Source organism: Raphanus sativus, chromosome 1 (genome assembly GCF_000801105.2).
Source record: "Raphanus sativus cultivar WK10039 chromosome 1, ASM80110v3, whole genome shotgun sequence".
Classification (NCBI taxonomy): Eukaryota; Viridiplantae; Streptophyta; class Magnoliopsida; order Brassicales; family Brassicaceae; genus Raphanus; species Raphanus sativus.
In genome coordinates, this window is record NC_079511.1 from 25005245 (window position 1) to 25025491 (window position 20247).

At 29.4% G+C, this 20247-nt stretch overlaps 4 protein-coding genes across 4 annotated transcripts; 1 reads left to right on the plus strand and 3 right to left on the minus strand.

Moving 5' to 3' along the window:
• Positions 1 to 412: 412 nt before the first annotated feature.
• LOC108859377 (probable 2' cyclic ADP-D-ribose synthase BdTIR) lies at positions 413 to 1442 on the minus strand. Its single transcript, XM_018633278.2, has 2 exons — positions 834 to 1442; positions 413 to 734 (listed from the first exon to the last, which is right to left on the minus strand). The coding sequence occupies exons 1-2, from the start codon at positions 1361 to 1363 to the stop codon at positions 650 to 652; spliced, it is 615 nt and encodes a 204-aa protein (XP_018488780.1). The 5' UTR covers positions 1364 to 1442; the 3' UTR covers positions 413 to 649.
• An 8679-nt stretch (positions 1443 to 10121) lies between these two features.
• On the plus strand, positions 10122 to 11260 carry LOC108813410 (uncharacterized). The gene is made up of 3 exons (XM_018585954.2): positions 10122 to 10284; positions 10590 to 10795; positions 10866 to 11260. Exons 1-3 carry the CDS (start codon positions 10195 to 10197, stop codon positions 11095 to 11097), a joined length of 528 nt encoding a protein of 175 aa, XP_018441456.1. The 5' UTR covers positions 10122 to 10194; the 3' UTR covers positions 11098 to 11260.
• LOC108813400 (lanC-like protein GCR2) lies at positions 11171 to 13468 on the minus strand. The gene is made up of 6 exons (XM_018585943.2): positions 13262 to 13468; positions 12926 to 13104; positions 12731 to 12842; positions 12552 to 12668; positions 12167 to 12481; positions 11171 to 11611 (listed from the first exon to the last, which is right to left on the minus strand). The coding sequence occupies exons 1-6, from the start codon at positions 13427 to 13429 to the stop codon at positions 11273 to 11275; spliced, it is 1230 nt and encodes a 409-aa protein (XP_018441445.2). The 5' UTR covers positions 13430 to 13468; the 3' UTR covers positions 11171 to 11272.
• Positions 13469 to 15854: 2386 nt separating this feature from the next.
• On the minus strand, positions 15855 to 17117 carry LOC108817948 (stem-specific protein TSJT1). Its single transcript, XM_018590816.2, has 3 exons — positions 16869 to 17117; positions 16253 to 16617; positions 15855 to 16178 (listed from the first exon to the last, which is right to left on the minus strand). Exons 1-3 carry the CDS (start codon positions 17072 to 17074, stop codon positions 15988 to 15990), a joined length of 762 nt encoding a protein of 253 aa, XP_018446318.2. The 5' UTR covers positions 17075 to 17117; the 3' UTR covers positions 15855 to 15987.
• Positions 17118 to 20247: the final 3130 nt, after the last annotated feature.

Consider the following 20247-nt stretch of genomic DNA (forward strand, 5'->3'; position numbering starts at 1 on the left):
TTTGAGTTTGTTTGAGCGCTCCTATTGGTTGTGCTTTCTGCTTTCTGTTTTATTTTGAGTACTACGCACGTTGGGTGCCAACATTAAAGTTAAACTTATGAATGAAAAAAAAAAGAGTGAGCCAAGAACGTGATTCTAGTCGCCCTATGGATAATTTGCATAATTCATTTTTTTTTTGTGAAGAGAAATCCAGACTTCTTTCATGGTATATTAGCATTAAAAAAAATTTCGGATTAAAAAAGGTTTGAGTCGCTTTGGCCACCTTCTCATCTATAACTGTGCGTGTCCAGATGGAAGATTTCGTGGGGATTAGTCTAGGTTTACCGTTTTAGGATCCCTTACGATCACAAAAAGGGTTTTTACAATGTTCTATAAAAAAATAATGATGATAAAAACAATCAAAGAGCTTCGGTATTAGAAAGAGAGAATGTTATTTATTTATTTCTTGAGCTTACAAAGCAATAATTTGCCACACACAAAATAATACACAAGAATAATGCAGATTAGAAATCCTCATTACAAAAAGTTGTTATCTCTTCTGTTAACTATATATGCATGAATGAAATGAATTAAATTAATTAATTAATCATATGAAATATATATGTGAGAGAAGCTTCTGATTTGGAGTTAATTAAAGTTCTTCCAACGCCTAAGCATCTCCAACTTCAGCATCTAACTCCACCAACCTGTCAACGATAACATCCGCCGCAACTGTAACAACCTCTGATAAATTCCTAAAATGAGCAAAAAGAAACAATAAGAAATTGTAAGTTAAATCAGAAATTTTTATGTAAAACATTTTGTTTATATATATAATGGAAACTCAAACTTACCCTTTACAGGAATCGAACGTAAGACCAACGATATCTTTAGCTTCTTGAAGAGCCCATCTAAACCGTTGGATTTCATCATCAGAACATGTCACCCTCTCGATCATAACATCGAGTTGTGAAGGTTTGATGTCAAAAAATATCGGTATGACCCTTTTCTTGGACTCCATTATAAGAGCAAGCTCGTGCAAACAGAAATAAGAATCGCAATAGTTGGGAGAGAAAACGGTCACGGCGACTTTAGAAGTGAGAATCGCACGGTTGATATGATCAAAAAGCTTGTCTCCAGGTTTCATGTTCTTGCTATCCAGGAATGGACGTATGTTACGGGCATTGAGATTGTCGTAAAGCAAAGTCGCGATGTTTCTCTTTGTGTCGGTTCCTCTGTGGTTGATGAACACATCATGCAAAGCTTTGGGTTTGGTTGATGAAGAAGAAGAAGAAGAAGAAGAAGAAAGAAGATCGAGGAATAGTCTGTTATTTAGCTGAATGGATTTGGATTGCTTCATGAAGTCGAAAACCCTAGAGATCATGATTTTTGATTTATTTTTGGTGATGAGATTAGATAGGATTGATAGATGATGAATAGAGGCTTTGTGGCGTGTGTTTGTATGTGTTACTATGTATGTATGTGTATAAGTGTATATATAGTGTTTGAAGTAAATTGTCGTGATATAATGGGCTTGAATCGGAGAAGAAGACAAGAAGAGAAGTGGTGGATTTTGAACAGCATAAGAGGAATGTTTACTAGACGTTGTCCGCGTCAAGATAAATAGTTCCTCTGACTAACCCATATTATTATTTATATAATGTATTATAGCATATGGCATATAGTTTCTTTCTAGCTACTATAAATTATTTTTGACACGAAATATATCATTAAATATGTAACAACCACTACTGTATAATTTACTAATGTGCGAATATATCATCATCATAATTCACAAAGCATAAAAAGATATTTTATAATAACCAATACTATCAATAAGATTTTCTCATATAAATTTGAAATAGTTAGAATTGTAGGTCGATAAACTTCTTATTTCTTGACAAAAAGCTTCTTATTTCTTTGTAAAATTTGATTTTCAATTAATCATTTAAATTATTAGATTATGTATATATTAATTAGATTGTTTGAATTCGTAATCAGTCAAAAAATATAAGACACAATCATAATATTTGTGTGTGACCATTGTCTCGTGTGGCCATTGTATTGAGACATTCAATTTTTATCAGAGAGAATGACCTATTAGCTAGATAAAAAAAAAAACCACGAAAAGAGTATATATTTCAAAGATAATAAGCGTCACGTATATGTTTTATATTTTATGGAGTACTGTACAATCTAAAGTCTACATCAATGGACAAATTGGTACTAATTAACTTGTGTGCAACAGTTTAGTTTAATGTTTTAATTTGTGTATACTAACTTAACTAATAATTTAATATACAAAATTAAGTAAAACATTGGACTTGTTTGTATGTAAGTTATAAAAAGAATGAAGAACAAGAAATATAATGTGAAACTATTGTAGTCGTTGAAACGAGTTTGACCATTTCCCGTCAAAGAAGCTAACGATGTGCTTGACATTTCTTCTCCTCTTCTATGAGTTAAGAGAGTAAAAGACAAAATTTATTTCTCCTGTTATTGTTGTCTGTATATATCAATAGTATCACACATATGGCTACGTTTATATAGCGTAAAACTGAGTCTGGATCTTTAAGGGCAAGTGGAGCTTAATTGCCACTTCAAGATATTCATTTGAGTACGAGAGAAAGTTCGACTTAAATTTCACGCAAACGGTTGAGAAAAGAGCCAATAAATCCTTTGAAAAACAGATATTGGTAGTCAGCGGCGAACCAGAAAGTTTTTTTATGTGGGTTCATAAATCTAAAAATAATAAAAATAAAGATCATTAGGGGAATTGAACCTGGGTTTGGGGGTTCATTTACTATTTGTTTTAACCAAAAATGCCAGAAACAACTAACGTATATAGCTTAAAATTCTAGTTTATATTGTTTTTGTGGTGTCAAGTAACCCCACATCACTATACATAGGTCCCCCCCTAAATGGTAGTTTAAAATGATTAATGGTGATGACAAAAAAAATTTTAGTGGCCTATGATTAAACTCATTTATGAAAATTAGTTGTTGCACTTACTAAGCTAATTAATATAGTTAAATCGATCATATAATAAGGTAAAATCAAATATGATGTAGAGACTAGAGCCGGGTACATCCATTTAAAGCTTTTGGATTCTAGATGTCTCAACCATGTCGACCTCCGTTCCACGGCTCGTAGATGAGGCGACGACAAGTGTAGAAAGTAAAAACACACCGAGTTTCTTAACGGGATTCATTTCCTACATTCCCGAGATTTTATTCAGATTTCATTGATTTAAATAAGGAATAATCTACAATTGCTATATTGTACAATATACACGAGTGTCTACCAATTTTTCTAAGTAAATAATCGGGGAAAATCACCATTTAATTCCTCAAGTAATTGAAATTGACAGTTTTATTCCCCAAGTATTGTATACGCAAATTAATTCTTCAAATCTTATAGTTGACTTGATAAAGTTAAACTCATAAAAAGTCCACCTTAAACAATAAAAAAAAATGTTAATCTATCTCTTGTACTCATCTCAAGCTCGGAAATGTTTTATATTTTCCCAGACCAAACAAGACATACCCTAAAATTGATTTTGAAGAGGATTAGAGAGGATATTTCCAGCGAATTTCAACGAGGAGACAAATTCCAACATAGACCGCTCAGCTTTGATTTACTTTGGATAATACCTTGAGATTCCATAGCTTAAAAATATATACAGTGGTCTGTGACAACATGTTACATTATTAAGAAAAACTTTAATTAGGAGAATAGCCAGCAAATCTCCTAATTAAAGTTACAACATGCATATGTTGTACTCCCTGCAACAAAAGAAAGTCCAGCAAATCTTCTTCTGCCGTACTCCATAAATTCATTATAGGGTCGCTGCAAGTTGTTATTGTTAGAACTGATTTCAATAGGTTCAGCTTCTTGTCACATAAGTTGAAATGGATTTTCTCTGAACTAAGCTAAAATCAAAACTAATAAATGGTTTATAAGAACATAGTGAGTCACAATAAACGCCAAAGGTATTGACCAAATATATAAATCTCACCATCTCTTAAGATCTAAAAACAAACCAAACCTCAAATCAAAATGATTAACAACGAAAAATCCATATGTTCGCAATAGACGGATCCAAGGGAAATAAGAAAATTCACGAATTTCATGAACACATAATTCACAACCACCACATACAGCCGCTTTCTGCCATAATACTTCTTATCTATTAACCAAACTAGTATCACTTCTTTTTTTTGGTACTTTTTTGTTTGTAATGAGGTACTTCATGAACAGATAGTTCAGATTGTTTCGTAGAATGATTCGATGTAATTGACCGCTGCAATCTTCGTCAAAAGAAATAGAAGCAGAAGGTGACTAAAAAATTAATGTCTCCGTTTACTGTTTAACATGGAATTTTTATGAGTTCAATTTTATTAAGTCAACTAAGATTTGAGGAATTAATTTGCTTACACAATATTTGGGGAATAAAACTGTCAATTTCAATTACTTGAGGAATTAAATGGTCATTTTCTCGTAAATAATCTACAAATTAAGAATAAAGCACGCATGCATAGATCTCATTCGGCTCACTGGAGCTCACTGTATTCTATGGCTGCAATCTTCACATACCACTTCAATGAAATCGCATATGCTAAGTTCTCCCTGAATCAGGTTTCAATCTTTTATCTCTTCGAAAGTACTTTACCAAATATGTCAGCACCTAACACACCCAATGACACCAAAACGCTTTATCATCCAAACACACACAAAGCTCACCACGAGCACCAAATAATGGCTAACTCCATTACACAAAACATCAACACGAATGCCACCAAACTATATCCACATCAGACTCCATCTGAAACTACTTCAGATACTGCTTCAACACCAAGCAGTAACACACCAAGGAAACCTCTTTCTTTATTCTATGAGGTCTTAATTTCTTATAAAACACGTCCCTTCTTATATAACAGACCAGAACTTTCTCTCCACGTCTTTAACTTGTTTTTCAAGTTATCAGTTTTCTCTCCAAGTCTTCAAACTTATGACAACTTTCCATTATCTTTATTGGAAAACTTCGTCTTTAAGCAAACTTGTTTTGATTTACAGAAGGCGTCCATATGTCTTCATACATATACAGTAAAACTTCTATAAATTAATACTCGATAAATTAATAATCTCTATAAATTAATAAATTTCGTCGGTCCCAACTTGGGCCAGTGTAAAATATGATACAAATCGATAAAATAATAAGATAATAATATTTTTAAAACTCCCATGTAAATATATAGTCCCATTAAAATCATAAATTAATAATCTATTAATATATATATATATATATATTATATAAGTACAAAAAATATTATATTGTTGGTTTTATATTTACAATGAAAATACATCAACTTTTCTTAATATTTCAATATATTTTGATAATATTTAGTAAAATTATATCGAAAATCACATAAAAATTCTATGAAACATAAAAATATACACCAAATAAGATAATAAAAAAATATGAAAGTCATTATTTTAAAAGAAATTAATAATGTATATATGGTAAAATCAAATATTTTCTTATTTTATAACCAACAGTAGAAAAAATCTAAAAAAGAAAACTTTCGTAAATTAATATCTCTATAAATTAATAAAATTTTAAAGTCCCAACATTATTAATTTATAGAGGTTCTACTGTATCATGTTTCCTTTTCTAGTTCAGGAAGGCCATGCTCATCACAAAACCCGAACTTCCATTAAGTTCCATCTTCATGACACATGCAAGTAGTACCTTCGGTAGTACTTCGCGAACTGATACAGTTAATCTCAGCAAACTGCATCTTCAGTTACTCTCTTTCTGACTATGCATGTGCACTCATCATATCTGGCTTGAAAATCACGTCTTCAATCTTTCTCTATGAGTCACATCATAGTCAAAAACCAACTCGAAGAACAACACCTTCCAAATCTAGGAAAAAAACCCATCACACCATCTTCATCGATCTTCAATCAAACTTTGTCCTTCTTCCTGAAAAGTTTTGTCTTCATCATCCACGATCTCACCGTTAACTTAGGTGATCCGCTCTGATACCAATTGTTAGTGCAGTGAGATCAGAGTAAACAAAGTTCAGAAAGTAAAAGACACAAGGTTCTCTTTTCGAATTCATTAGAACAAGAAAATCTTACACCAATCTTTTTTGTTACAAGAATCCTTTAGGATTAACTCAATCTCAAGCTAAAACTCACCATAGACCCTAGAGTTTTGTTTATCAAGATTACCCCAACCCCGACTTAAACTCCCCCTGAATCTAGATTTCAGTTTTCCAACACTCTGGAAGTATGGCAACACTTAACGCAGAGCAGTGACACCAAATGCTTGATTACACAAGAAATAGACAACGATTTCTCGACTTTTCTTCTTTTTAGCATAGACATTTTTCTTCATAGAGGCACGTCCTCATTGTATAGATAACAAGAACTCTGCAGAACTTTAACTTGCTGTCCAAATCTTCAGCTTTCTCTCCAAGTCTTCCAAATAATTTATGGCAACTTTTCATTATTTTCATTGGAAAATTTCACCTTCAAGCAAACTCGTTTTGCTTTATGGAAAACGTCCATATGTCTTCAAACATATATTCTCTTTCCTTTTTTAGCTCAAGAAGGTCATGCTCATCACAAAACCCGAACTTCAATTCAGCCCTATCTTCATGACACGTGCATATATTACCTTCTGTAGTATTTTGCGAACTGATACAGAAAATCTCAGTAAACTGCATTTTCAACGATCTTCATGGCCTCCTCGGTTTCCACGGCCTCGTCCACCACGTGCATGTAGTACCTTCTATAGTATTTTGCGAACTGATAGAGACAATCTCAATAAACAGTATTTTCAACGATCTTCATGGCCTCCTCGGTTTCCACGGCCTCGTCCACCACGTGCCTAACTTACAATTTTGTTGAAATATTTCGCTTGCTTGTGCCGATGTCTTTACAGATCGCTCTCTGAGAATTCTCTTCCCAAATGGTGTTAACAAATATGTCGACTCAGATTCTTGTTTAGTATTAGAAGGTTCTGAATCTGGGTTTTCACCTTCATACAAATTCAGAAAGTGTACTTGTTTGATCAGAAACAAAATCCAATTTATTTAACACTACCTTTAATTAATCGAGAATACACATGAGTGAGCAATTAATAAATGATGCTATTACTACCGTAATACTTCTTCTGTTTCAAATTAATTCATGTTTTGGATTTTTCACACTTAATAAAACACATTAAATCATAGTATTAAATGTATAGTTTTTGTGATTAACATTTTCCTATAACTTTCAGCCAATTAAAATTTAGTAAATACAATTAATTTTCTTAAAATCAACATTTTATCATTATTATCTATTAAAAATTGCATTAGAAAGATAAAAAATACATCTTTTTAAAACAATTTTTTTTAAAAAAAAACTTGGGTTAATTAGAAACTGAGGGAGTATATATTTTAATAGCCAAAAAATGTATCGGACTTAAATGTTTAATGGCTTTGCTTATAAATCAGGTGATACTTCTTCTGTTTCAAATTAATTACATGTTTTCCACAAATACGCAGAAAATCAGTCACGATGGAGACAAGAAACATTTTCTTATTTTGATTGTTTTTTTCTTCTAATCACAAAACGCATGGTGAATAGGTGCAATCGTTTAATAAAAACAAAAATGCGTAACTTTCACAAAACTTCTCATCTACAAGACGGTCATAGACTGGATCAACCCTATTTTTATCTACTATTAACAAGTCATAGTATGAGTATGACCACTTAAAGAATTATTCAATATGATATATTTGATTATTTACATTAATAATAAACCAACTTTGATTTTTTTAATTATAATAAAATCTGTTGAGAAAGAATCTAACAAAATCTTAGTTTAAAATTTAAATATTATTTTATAAATAACACATTAATATATTTCGAAATTAGTAATCGAATATTATTATAAATAAATGTTAACTAAAATTTATCATAAAAAGAAAATAAAAAATTCTCTATAATAACTTTTTTATAAATTCTATGATACATTCCGTATTATATAAAAATAGCAGTGCTATATGAATTAAATATTAAAAATATATTAAATAAGTAAATTAATAAATTTTATTTTTTATTTTTTAATTTAAATAAATTATTGATCATCATTATAATGGATTAAACTTAGAAAACTATATAATACTTTTATATTAAAATAAATGTATTAACCTAAGTTAAAATATTATATTTACAACCATATATTATCTTTTTATTTATTTTGAAACTATTAGCAATATATTGCTTAAAATGTTTATATACAAAAATATAATAGTATATAATAACCTTTAGTTCATATACTATTTAAAAATATGTTATTAGTAAACTATGAAATTTTAGTAATTCATTTAAAATATTAATGACAAAAATCAAATTTTAATTATAAACTTATTTTTATTTTAAACTGTAACAAAATTTGTTGATGAAAGAATTAAAAATATTACCAAAATTCAAATATTTGATAAAATAATACATTAATGTAGTACCAAAAACAAATTCAAAATTCATGTATTATTCCAAACTCAAATAGTTGTGTAATTTTCCAAAGTTTTCTTGGAAAAATATATAATTTTGAAAATAAATATTCAAGCTCAAAATGATAATATTTCAAATTTTACAAAAGGCAAAATCATGGATAATAAAGATTAACTTTTTGAAATGTACCTGAAAAAAACTAACTATATATGTTGTAAAAATTTAAAGTAACCTAATGTTTTGACGTCTTAATTTAAAAAAATAGAACTTAATATCGCAACATCCAAAACAAATATCCTATATAATAAAATTTAATAAAATAATATGATAGAAACTACTATGTATAAAGTTTACTAAAACAATAGGACTATATTATTTAAAAAGAAATCCCGTAAAATACTAAATGAGATATGTTAAAGTATATTTTCTTAACACAACATGTAAATATAATTATTTTAGTCATATTTCTTTTCTATAATATAAATAAATAAAAATTAAAAATGTAATATATGCAAAATGTATAAATTAAATAAAACAACATATTTTGAATGGGGTTCTCTATTTGAGTAATTCATATTTTTATTTTATTTTACCTAACTCGAAAATATATTAGTAAGTAATAAAAATCAATAACAAAGTAAAATATTTTTTAAAAATCATTATATATTAATAATACTGAATAAGAAATATAACCAATAATATGATATAGTAATACAATATATAACACTAAATAGAAATTATATAGTTAAAACATTTTTAATAATATAAAATATATTTATAAAATAAAAACATATCCGCACGAACGCGCGGATTAAAATCTAGTATGTCCTTTGAATTGAAGACAGAAAACTGGCCTGCAAAACAAATGAAAACAAGAAAGTTTGGGGCCGAACTCACTTAAGCCCATGTAGTATGCTGGATACTGTTCGTATATGTAACCATTTTTGTATGGGCCGACCAAAGCTCAAATGATAACAATCATTGTGCTTCCTCTATAGTTAAATTTAAATATTATTAGCATCATCCACTAGTCAAATCGCTTATACTATTCATAAGCTCCGACCATGTGGTATCTAGCGATTTATCTGACACAACTTTGACTTGCAATAGTATAGGGAGATCACCGATGACCCGGAACTACTATATTATTGGCCAATACAATCCGGCGAGAGACAGGGTGAAAGATAACCGCAGCCTAACCGGCTAAACCGGATTCCAATTTAAACCATGGACATTTATGTACATGGCCACCAGATCAACCGTTAGATCTTAAGCATTCAATTCGATCTTCGTTAAGACCGTGACTGTTATCAAAGGCATTCAATTTCACTTATTAACCCTTCACTAATACATTCTTTATTTACGTTGATCTTCCCACAAAACCATTCCAACAGTTAAAAAAATGCGTTAATAACAACTTTAATTATCAAACAAGGGAAGCTCCTTTAATTAACCCGTAGATTAAGCAAAAGAAACCCCGCCAGCACCACGTGCAGGGATCCTAATTAAACTAGCGTTGTCTTTTTATATTAAAAAATACTAGTGAAAAAAGGAAAAACAGTACAGTTATTTTCATTTTCTTTATTCGGTCGCGTCATTTTCGTCTAATATATTTTTTACTTATTTAAAGAGAACGAAACAGCTTCCAGAGAAAGAGAGAGAGAGAAAAAAAATATCTGCTGCTTGTGAGAGAGAATCAAAATGGCTTCAAAGCTGGTGATAATCATTGTGTTCATACTAGATCTAATCGCCGTCGGTTTAGCCATTGCCGCCGAGCAAAGACGAAGCGTCGTAAGTATATCATTACTGTTCCTTGCTCTCTTCCAGATTCTTCTTCTTCTCTTTGTAGTCAATTTTGGTAATGAAACCGTTGAACTATGTTTTTTTTTAGTTATCTTATCGTAACAGTGTTTAAAACTTAAATCAGTAGTTTTGTCTTAAAAAACTCTGTCGGTGCCATATCTTGTAGTGGACTCTTTTTTTCAGATCTAGGGCTAGATCTCCATGAAATGGTGTCTGTTATAGTGTGGTTTGATGTAGAGAAATGGCTCAAGATTTAGGTTTTATTGGGCGGCTCTCTTTGTTTGGTTTTGTAGGGTAAGGTTGTACCGGATAAGGAGAAGGTGTATGAGTATTGTGAGTACGGCTCAGACATAGCTACTAGTTATGGAGCTGGTGCTTTTGTCCTTCTCTTGACCAGTCAAGTCATTATCATGGTGGCTAGTCGCTGCTTCTGCTGTGGGAAGTCTCTTAACCCGGGTGGTTCAAGAGCATGTGCCATCATGCTCTTCCTCATTTGCTGGTACTGTTTACCAATCATTACTACATCATTAGCTTTCATGAGTTTTTGTCTGACACATCTTCTTGGACAGGGCGTTTTTCTTGATTGCTGAGATATGTCTGCTCGCGGCATCGATCAGAAACGCGTACCACACTAAGTACAGGAAGATGTGGAACATCGATGCCCCTCCTAGCTGTGAAGTGATCCGTAAAGGTGTGTTTGCTGCTGGTGCTTCGTTCGCGCTCTTCACTGCTATCGTCTCTCAGTTCTACTACGTCTGCTACTCTCGTGCTCGTGATGATTACAAGAACCCACCTTACTAAAATGAGTGGAACTGTTTTATCCCTTCACTGATTCGATAGGATGTTTCAAGATTTGATTGTGTTTCCTTTAAGCTTTTTGATTATCAAGACATTACCTTTTGCGTTTCATTGTATAAATACTTATTTAACATCTACGTTGAGTATCTAAGATTGTTTGTTGTTACAGTGACTTTTTTTAGAGTTCATAACCTGGAAACAGAGCTTGAGTTGGCTCATTCATGTCGAGAAACATGTAGGCCATTCCTCCTATACCTTCAAAGAGAGAGAATGGTCTGTCTCCTCCATGCATCTTACCTTCTGAGATGAGCTTCTCCGACTTGTCTAGTAAGAAAGATGCGAAAGCTTTAGCTCTGTACAAGTACTCTAGCTTTCCTGTTAACCGGTAGAGAGAAAGAAACACATAAGTGTTTCCGCTGATGCCATGACAGATCCCTACTCGTTTAAGCAATCCACGGTTCCACACCACTTCTCCTGCTTCCATAGCCGCCTCTACAAACTCATCTGTCCTAAAAACCTGAAAATACATCCAGAGAGTTTTGTAATGTTAGGTAGAGAATACAGTAAACTATTCGATAGTTTATTAATTGATAGAAAATTTCCTTTTAGCTATTGGTTACACTTTATAGATTATAATTTCCTATTTAGAAAAATGAAAAAAAAAATCTTTCACGATATTATATATTAGTTAAACTTTATAGATTATAATTTCATATATTTTATTAGATTATTTTATATATGTTGAATTTAAATCATGGAATAAAAATTCACTTTTATATGTAGTTTGACATAATGAAAATAAAATAAGAGATACAATTCATTTGAAAAAAATAACAAAATGCTTTGTGTATATTTATATAAAATTCATATATATAGGAATTATTAATTTATATTTTTACTGGAAGTATATATTTATTTAAAAAAATTCAGATTATTATTATTTTATTATTTTATCAAATTGTATCATTATTTACATCAGCCCAAATTTAGAACATGAGAAATTTATTAGTTTATTATTTATTAGTTTATCTAATTTCTAGAGTTTCTAGAGTATATCGTTAAGTTTATCTACCTGAGCTGCCTTTACAAGTGTGAGAGCAACACCAGGAGCACCGTGACACCAGTGAACAAGACGATCTGATTCGCTTCCTTCGCTAGATAGGTAGTTTCCGCTTGGGAAACGATGTCGGATCATGTAGCTTAGGGTACCTTTAACATCTTCTATCTCATCTGGTTCAAGTTCCACATGCATTAGGACATGCATGATCCCAGCTAAACCGTGAGCAGCTCCCCAATACTTCTTCCCGTGCCACTCGAACATCAATGGACACTTTCCTCTTTCACCCATTTGTCTTCCTGACCTGAAGATCTCCTCAACCACAGGTCTCTACAAGAAACAATGAGATGCTTCATACACTAACTTAGAACAAAAATAAAAAGTTTTTAAACTTTATTACCATTCTTGATGATGGTACACTATCCTTCCCGATATGCTTATTCAAGAACAAGCATGCCCACAAGTATCCTGCTCTACCATACAGCAGCTCGTATGGTAAGCCACTAGGAAGCCTAATCTGTTATTAAAATATTGGTAAGCCTATTTGCACATAGCACAAAAAGAAAGTGGACAAATTACCTCATGGAAACGTGTTAAGTAACGATCCAGTAGCTGGTTATCACCAGTAAGCTTTGCTGCAACAGCACCAAGAGCACATACACCAGCATGGCCACATATGAATGTCACACGCCTGATAAAGAAACCGCACTCATCATGCATACATAAAGTCTTTTTAATTACATGAAATGCGCTATTTAATAGAAAGGCCTTTACTCAGAATCTCTTGAAGTACAGTAACACGCCTCAACAATCTCTAAGCATAGCTTCAGATCGTTTTCATTTCTTGTGACCTGATACGATTTGAAAAGGAGATAAGCTGTTCCTAGAACACCAGTGTAGAGGTTATAGTCTCGAACACGTTTTCCAGATCGTTCCCATGTCTCAAATACTACCTGAAAAAAACAAACCAAAACAAACACACTAAGTCTATTCTAGATTCGGACATGATCAAACCAGATAAACCCAAATCTTGCTGTCCTAAGTTACTCAGTTTATAGCTACATTAATCAGCTCCGTAAGACCCTAAAAACGCTATAAGATAGAGTTTACTGTATCTTTGAGGCTTAGAGCATATCTCTGAAGCTTCTTGGAGAATGATTTGTAGGGAAGCGAGAGCAGTTTTGTAAGCGAATCTTTATCTGCGGAGACGGTTTCGTTTTCTCCGGTTTCTTCCGGTAGAAACTCAGGCATCTCATTTCGGAAGAATCGCTCTCCCATCTCTCTCTCTCTGTCTGTCTAAGCGGTTGCTGTTGAGAATCTTGAAGAAACAACGAAGTGACACATCGTTACAGTTTATAATTTCAAAAAAGCAGATAAACCATGTTAATGGGCCTTAATAGTTGGCCCAATAAGGCCTACCTATATTGTTATCCGGTTTACCTAGGCCTAAATCTAAGGGATCTGATTCTAAAATTTTCGGTTCAAATTTGATTATGAATTCGGTTAAGTTTGAAAGCTATAAAAATTTGGCTATTAATTTGGTTTTGTTCCTCGTTCGAATTTGTTTTAACTATTTTGAAGAAGTTTCTATCATAAATTAATGAATATAGCTTCACAAGGGTTAAAGTGATGAGAAAGGTAAATCAATACAATTAAAACATCAGCTTTTTTTTTTTACATCCCCTTAGTTTTTAAAAATATTTACAGGAGTGCCACTGATATTTAATTTTAATTAAAAATTATGAAAATTAATTATAACAACCTAATAACTAACTGATAAAAAATAGGAAAATTATGGGACCCACTTTATTTACTATCGAAAATATATGGTAAGCAAAACATATCAAATTCAATGTTTTGTAATATGTTAAATTTTGTGCTTAATGTCCATCTCACAATATATTATATCAAATATTCTCGATATGTAATCTTAATTACATGAATAATTGGATACATATTTCTATGAATATAATAATATTTCTATAATTGTAGACTTATTTGATATAATATTTACCAAACATTTAAAATAATTTTAATTTATTATTATGTTCTTAGTAATAATATTTTCCAAAAAAAACAAAAACAAAATCAACACCAAATTAATATTTATAAATATCTGAAGAGTTCCTATATATTGGGGACAAAAAAAAACTAAAATAAAATCAGAGCTAAATTAGAAACCGAATTCCAAATATTCAAAATACAGTTTATATACTTTAAATATTAATTATTTTAATTTTAAAATAATCAAGTATTCTAAAACTACTACCTATAAACCGAACTACCCAAAAATGGATTACCCTACTATTTTTATCCAAAATATTTAAAATTATTTTAGTTTTATGCTATAATAAAATCAGCTGAATATTTTTTATCCAAAATATCTATATTTTATCTGAATTATCTGTTATTTTATCCAAAATTTTGAAAATATCATTTTACCCCAATTACTGTAAATTTTCCAAAAGAAAAGAATTGGACCATAGTTGAATTGAACTCGAATTTTAACGGGTTCCTAACATTATTATCTGAACCAAACGAAATATCAAATCCAATTCCTAAATAATCGAACGGTTCCTATATTTATTGAACCGAAAAATGAAAACCATATTTTTATGTTTTGGTAACAATTATATTTTTCTATAGATATTTTCTGCAATAATTTAAAAAAGGAATATTAGATATAGAAGTTTTGTATCAAAAAGATTTTACTAATTTATCACATAACAAATAAAAATATATCCACTTTATATGTTTAGAAAATTTTTATGGACAATATAATTGGTAAATCTAAATCTTGCATAAGTACAAATTTCAGGTAACAAACAAATTTTAGTTTATTTAAAATCATAAAACGGTTGTGTGAGACATCGTAAAATTAAAATTGGTCATACTGCAACGCACTATAACATTTATGTTTCGTTTCTTATTCTATATAAGCAAACCATATTACTTATTTACAGTTTATAGAAATAATCAACAATTCATATATTCACATTTTTATATAATTAAGTAACAAAAAACATATTTGTGTAATTGAATTTGATCACATGACAGTTTATATAATCAAAATAAAGATATACCAATCTATTTGTAGAAAAAATAACAAAAATATCTATCCGCGTTTTTAAACGCGGATCAAAAATCTAGTAAACATTTATACTCCTAATGTTAACTAATATATATTTAAATTTTGGATTTAAGGGGTGAAGTTTTGGAGAGGTGGAATTAGGATTTTTAAAAATAACTAAAATAAATACTACAAATTTAAATAATATTATTAAACTAATTTCAAAAGTAATTTTCTAATTCTAAAGTAAAATTTCAAAAATAAAATTTGAAAAAGAAAAATTCAAAAAATTGAACTAAAAACGTCTTATTTAAAAATAATAAAAAATCATTATATTTTTATTTATTTAAATAATTATTTATATTTAAATATCTATAAAGTAATGGTAAGGTTTTTTTATCTTTCTAATGAAACATTTTTGATCATTTTTTCTTTGTGAACTATTTTAAAAACCTATTTTAAGGCTTTTTGAAAAAAAAATACACAAACTTTTTCAATAAATTTTTAACTAAATCGCTTTATACCAAGCTATCCAAATTTTAAATTGAATGATCCGAAATAACATAATTTAATCAAAATTATCCAAATTTTAATCAAACTAAACCAAATGATGAATGATCAGAGTCCACCAAATTGAGTCAGGAAAAAACCATTTTATTATCACTCCACCAAATTGAATCAGGAAAAAACCATTTTATTAGTACGTTTATTATTTTACAGAAATCACATCAAAGAACAAAAGTAACTCTTCTTCTTCGTCCTTTCATTAACTAGAGTTTGCTAAAGACCAATTAGCTTCACTTCCCCTCCTCGGAATGCTATTGATCTTGGAGTAAGTATCAACTTTAAAGTTAGCTCCACATATAACCCCTTCACTATCAATCCTCTGCATCGCCTTCATCTTATTCTTCGGATGCTCAAAACTCATCAAACCACTCTCACTGTGAAACATACACCCTACAAAAAAAACATATTATTACACCAACTTCTTATCTCATCAGTTTTGTCCGAACAGAATCTGTTTTGCTTACCTGTCGGAAAAGGAGCGAATGACTTAGCACAACCTTGCTTAATGATCTTGATATCATCAGACATAACAACAGATCCATCTGCAGCTATTCCCCAGTACAAACTCTCAGCTCCATCAGATCCAAGAGCTGCGAAAACAGAGGAGGTCTGAGTATCGTAGACGACAAAAGCAAAACTTCCGTCGAGACCTCTGAGAACTTGATCAGCTGGGTAAGGACCACGGTCACGAAGTGTTCGGTAAGCTTCGATCACAAACATGGCTTCGTTTGACGATTTTCCAGATAAACCGTACTGCTTGTTCAAGTCGCATAGGTTGTTCAACGCTCCAAGAAACGCACAGTAGATTCCATCGATGCCACTAAACATCCTGAAGAACACAAAGATTCAAAAGTTTAGAGATTTCAAGATCATAGGCAATATTTTATTGATCTTTTAAAAAAGTATTTAAAATAATTTTGAAAACTTATGTAAGTTATCTCTAAAAATTTTGGGATCATAACTAATGTTGTTTCACTTGTCTATAGCTAGAACCGGTTCTAGAGTAACGTGTGCTGTTAATATACCTTGAACGGCAAGAAACATGGTTTAGACATTAGAGGAATGTGTGTATTATTATACCTTGGACGGTGAGAGTTTTCTGGGCGGGCGAAAGCGAGGACAGCGGAGTCGCCGAAGCTCATGGAGAAAGCAGAGTCTGGATGGTTTGAAAGGAAGTCAGAGAGAGTTTCCCCCGGAAGTTTTGGGGTTTTGCCGGAAAGGGTTGAAGCCGGGCTGTTTAGCTCTTCCGGTGGATGAGCAAACGTCTTTTGAAAAATAGCCAACATTTTTTCTTCTTGTTGAATCTTCTGTTTTTTTTTGGTATATGAGATAAATGTGATTGAAGTGGACTTATATAGGTTGGTTTGTTTTGTGTAATCTTGACATTTCACGAAAATTAAGAAAGTTGACGTGGAGCTGACTCATGATTTGTTTAGATAAGACTTGTCTTATAGATTAGATCTTGATGTCTTCTTATCCATTTCTTTATCTTTTTACTGGAGTACTAATTACTCCCTTTTCTTGTTTCTTGCCCCTCGAGTTTTTGTTAATGACCAAACAAGAATCCAATGGTACGGTACGCTCATCAAGAATAAACTTTTCCCTTTACTTTTGTTAGTTATTGAATCAACATTGTCTCGACAATTTTTTATCAAGTAGAATACAAAGAAACACATTCTTCTACAATGTTGCTAAACCTAAATAAAATTCAATATTATTTTATTTTACTCTATTCATTTTCTGTTTTATCATTCCTATTTGTTTTGTATGGTAATTTAGTAATTTACTAAAGTTACACTACGACTAACAGAGCCGACAGACATGAAAAACATTGACACGGAAACAATTTCTTTTATCCGTTAAAAAATAAATGTCTTTTAAAATTTCAATAGTAAATTTATTAACTTTATATGTTACTAGATATGAGCCCGTTGCGTTGCAACGGGTTTTGTTTGAAGTTTTAGTTTAATAAAGATATAATAAAAATCATTTTATTATAGTTTTATGATTTTTCTGCATATGTTGTGTGAGATTTATTTTATAATTAAAAACCTTTTTTCACACATAAGTTCAAGTTAATATTTGTATTTTATAATCATTGTTCATAGATCAATGTTGTAAATTTTGCAATTAGGATTAAAGAATATACTATACCTAAATGTTTAAACTCAACACAACCCAAAATAAGAAATTGAATGAAAGGTAAAAAGAAACCAAAGTCAAATACACCAACCGAATCAAGGACAATATTATACATGCTCTTATGTACTAACTTAATGCTTTATTAAATAAGTTTTAAAAAGTTTACTTTGCTAGGATTTTAAAAAAGGAAAAAAAATTATTTTATCTCTTATTTAATTACAATTAATAAATTAAATAAAAAAATAAATACTCTTTTACATTTTTTTAGATTTTAGAAAAAGAAAATTTGTCATATAACCTGTTACAATTATATTCTCTTTAGAATTTCAGAAACAAATTGCTATCAAATAATTATTTATAGTTATTAATAAATAATCTTAAAATTGCTTTTACTAACAATTTGTATCAATACCATTTTTACACTTATTTCGTTAATTAAAGAATTTTTAATATTATGTTCATCATCACATACTCTCTTTAATATTATAAAATATTTTTTTTATAATTCTCTTTTGGTTAGGACTTAGAAATATGGTACAAATTTCTTTTGTTTAGGATTTATTTTAGAAAACAGGAAAAAAACTATCAAATATTCTTTTACAACTTTTAGGATTTTAGAAAAGGAAATTAGTATTACTTAATCTTCTACAATTATATTTCATCTAGGATTTATAAAACAAAATTTCTATCAAATAATTATTTCCAGTTAATATTAATTATTTTTAAAAGATGGAATTTTCAAAATTTGTTTTTTTCAATATCACTGATGTTTTTTTTTCAATTTGTATTGTTAATTAAATAATTGTTAGTATCATGTTTATCATTAATTTTTTTAATTAAAAGTTACTATTATTATTTTACAATTCTCTCCGGTTAGGATTTAAAAGAAAAAAAAAAGAAATCTTAATTGGTTAAGATTAGAAAAGAAATTATGTCACATATTATTTTCCTTTTTTCAAAAAGTCTTAAATAAAAAAAATCTAGTTAATTATAAGAAAAATAAGATTACTTTACCTTTACATTTCTATTTATAATTTTTTTTAAAAGGAAAACTAATTATTTATTAGTTTTTCCTTATGATTTTTATGCAACTATTTATTTTTAATAGAAAAATATCTGTTTAATAGATGATGTAAACAACAACATCAAAATTGAAAGTTATGTTATAATAAAATGTAATAATAATAATAAAATGTTGAGTTGTATCAAGAAATTAAAAGAAAATACTCAGGTAATACTTTTCATGTAAATACTATTGTGTTTTGTAAAAATAATATGTGAAAGCTTAAACCTAATATAGATGTATGGAATTTTCAAAATTCGTTTTTTCAATATCACTAATGTTTTTTTTCAATTTGTATTGTTAATTAAATAATTGTTAGTATCATGTTTATCATTATTTTTTTTAATTAAAAATTACTATTATCATTTTATAATTCTCTCCGGTTAGGATTTAAAAGAAAAAGGAAAAAAAAATCTTAATTGATTAAGATTAGAAAAGAAATTAGGTCACATATTATTTTCCTTTTTTTCAAAAAGTCTTAAATAAAAACAAATTTAGTTAATTATAAGAAAAATAAGATTACTTTACCTTTACATTTTTATTTATAATTTTTTTTAAAAGGAAAACTAATTATTTTATTAGTTTTTCCTTATGATTTTTATGCAACTATTTATTTTTAATAGAAAAATATCTGTTTAATAGATGATGTAAACAACAACATCAAAATTAAAAGTTATGTTATAATAAAATGTAATAATAATAATAAAATATTGAGTTGTATCAAGAAATTAAAAGAAAATACTCAGGTAATACTTTTCATGTAAATACTATTGTGTTTTGTAAAAAATAATATGTGGAAGCTTAAACCTAAATATAGATGTGAAATGTTTGTAGCTATTTTTGGTCATAATTTTTACATACAATAATCTATTAAAATGGAAAGTTAGTTACTTATAAGAAAATAATAAGAGTACTTTAACAATTTTCTTTTAATTAGGCTTTTAAAAAGGAATAGTATTTATTATAAAGTTAGTTTTTCTCCATGTTTTTTATTAAATAATTGAAATTGTGGGATTTTACAATTCGTTTGTTTAACATTTTTTTTTAAAAGTTGAATTTATCTTTTATAATTCTCTATCTTTAGTGAGTTTAAGAATAAACATTATTATTTTAAAACAAAAAAGAATTAAATTTCTAATACCTTTTCGCAATTATTATTTTTGTTTAGTCTTTTAAAAAAAAATTACTATCAAATATTTTATAATATAGATTTTTAAAAGACTATGTAATAGTAATTTCCCTTTTCTAAAATAT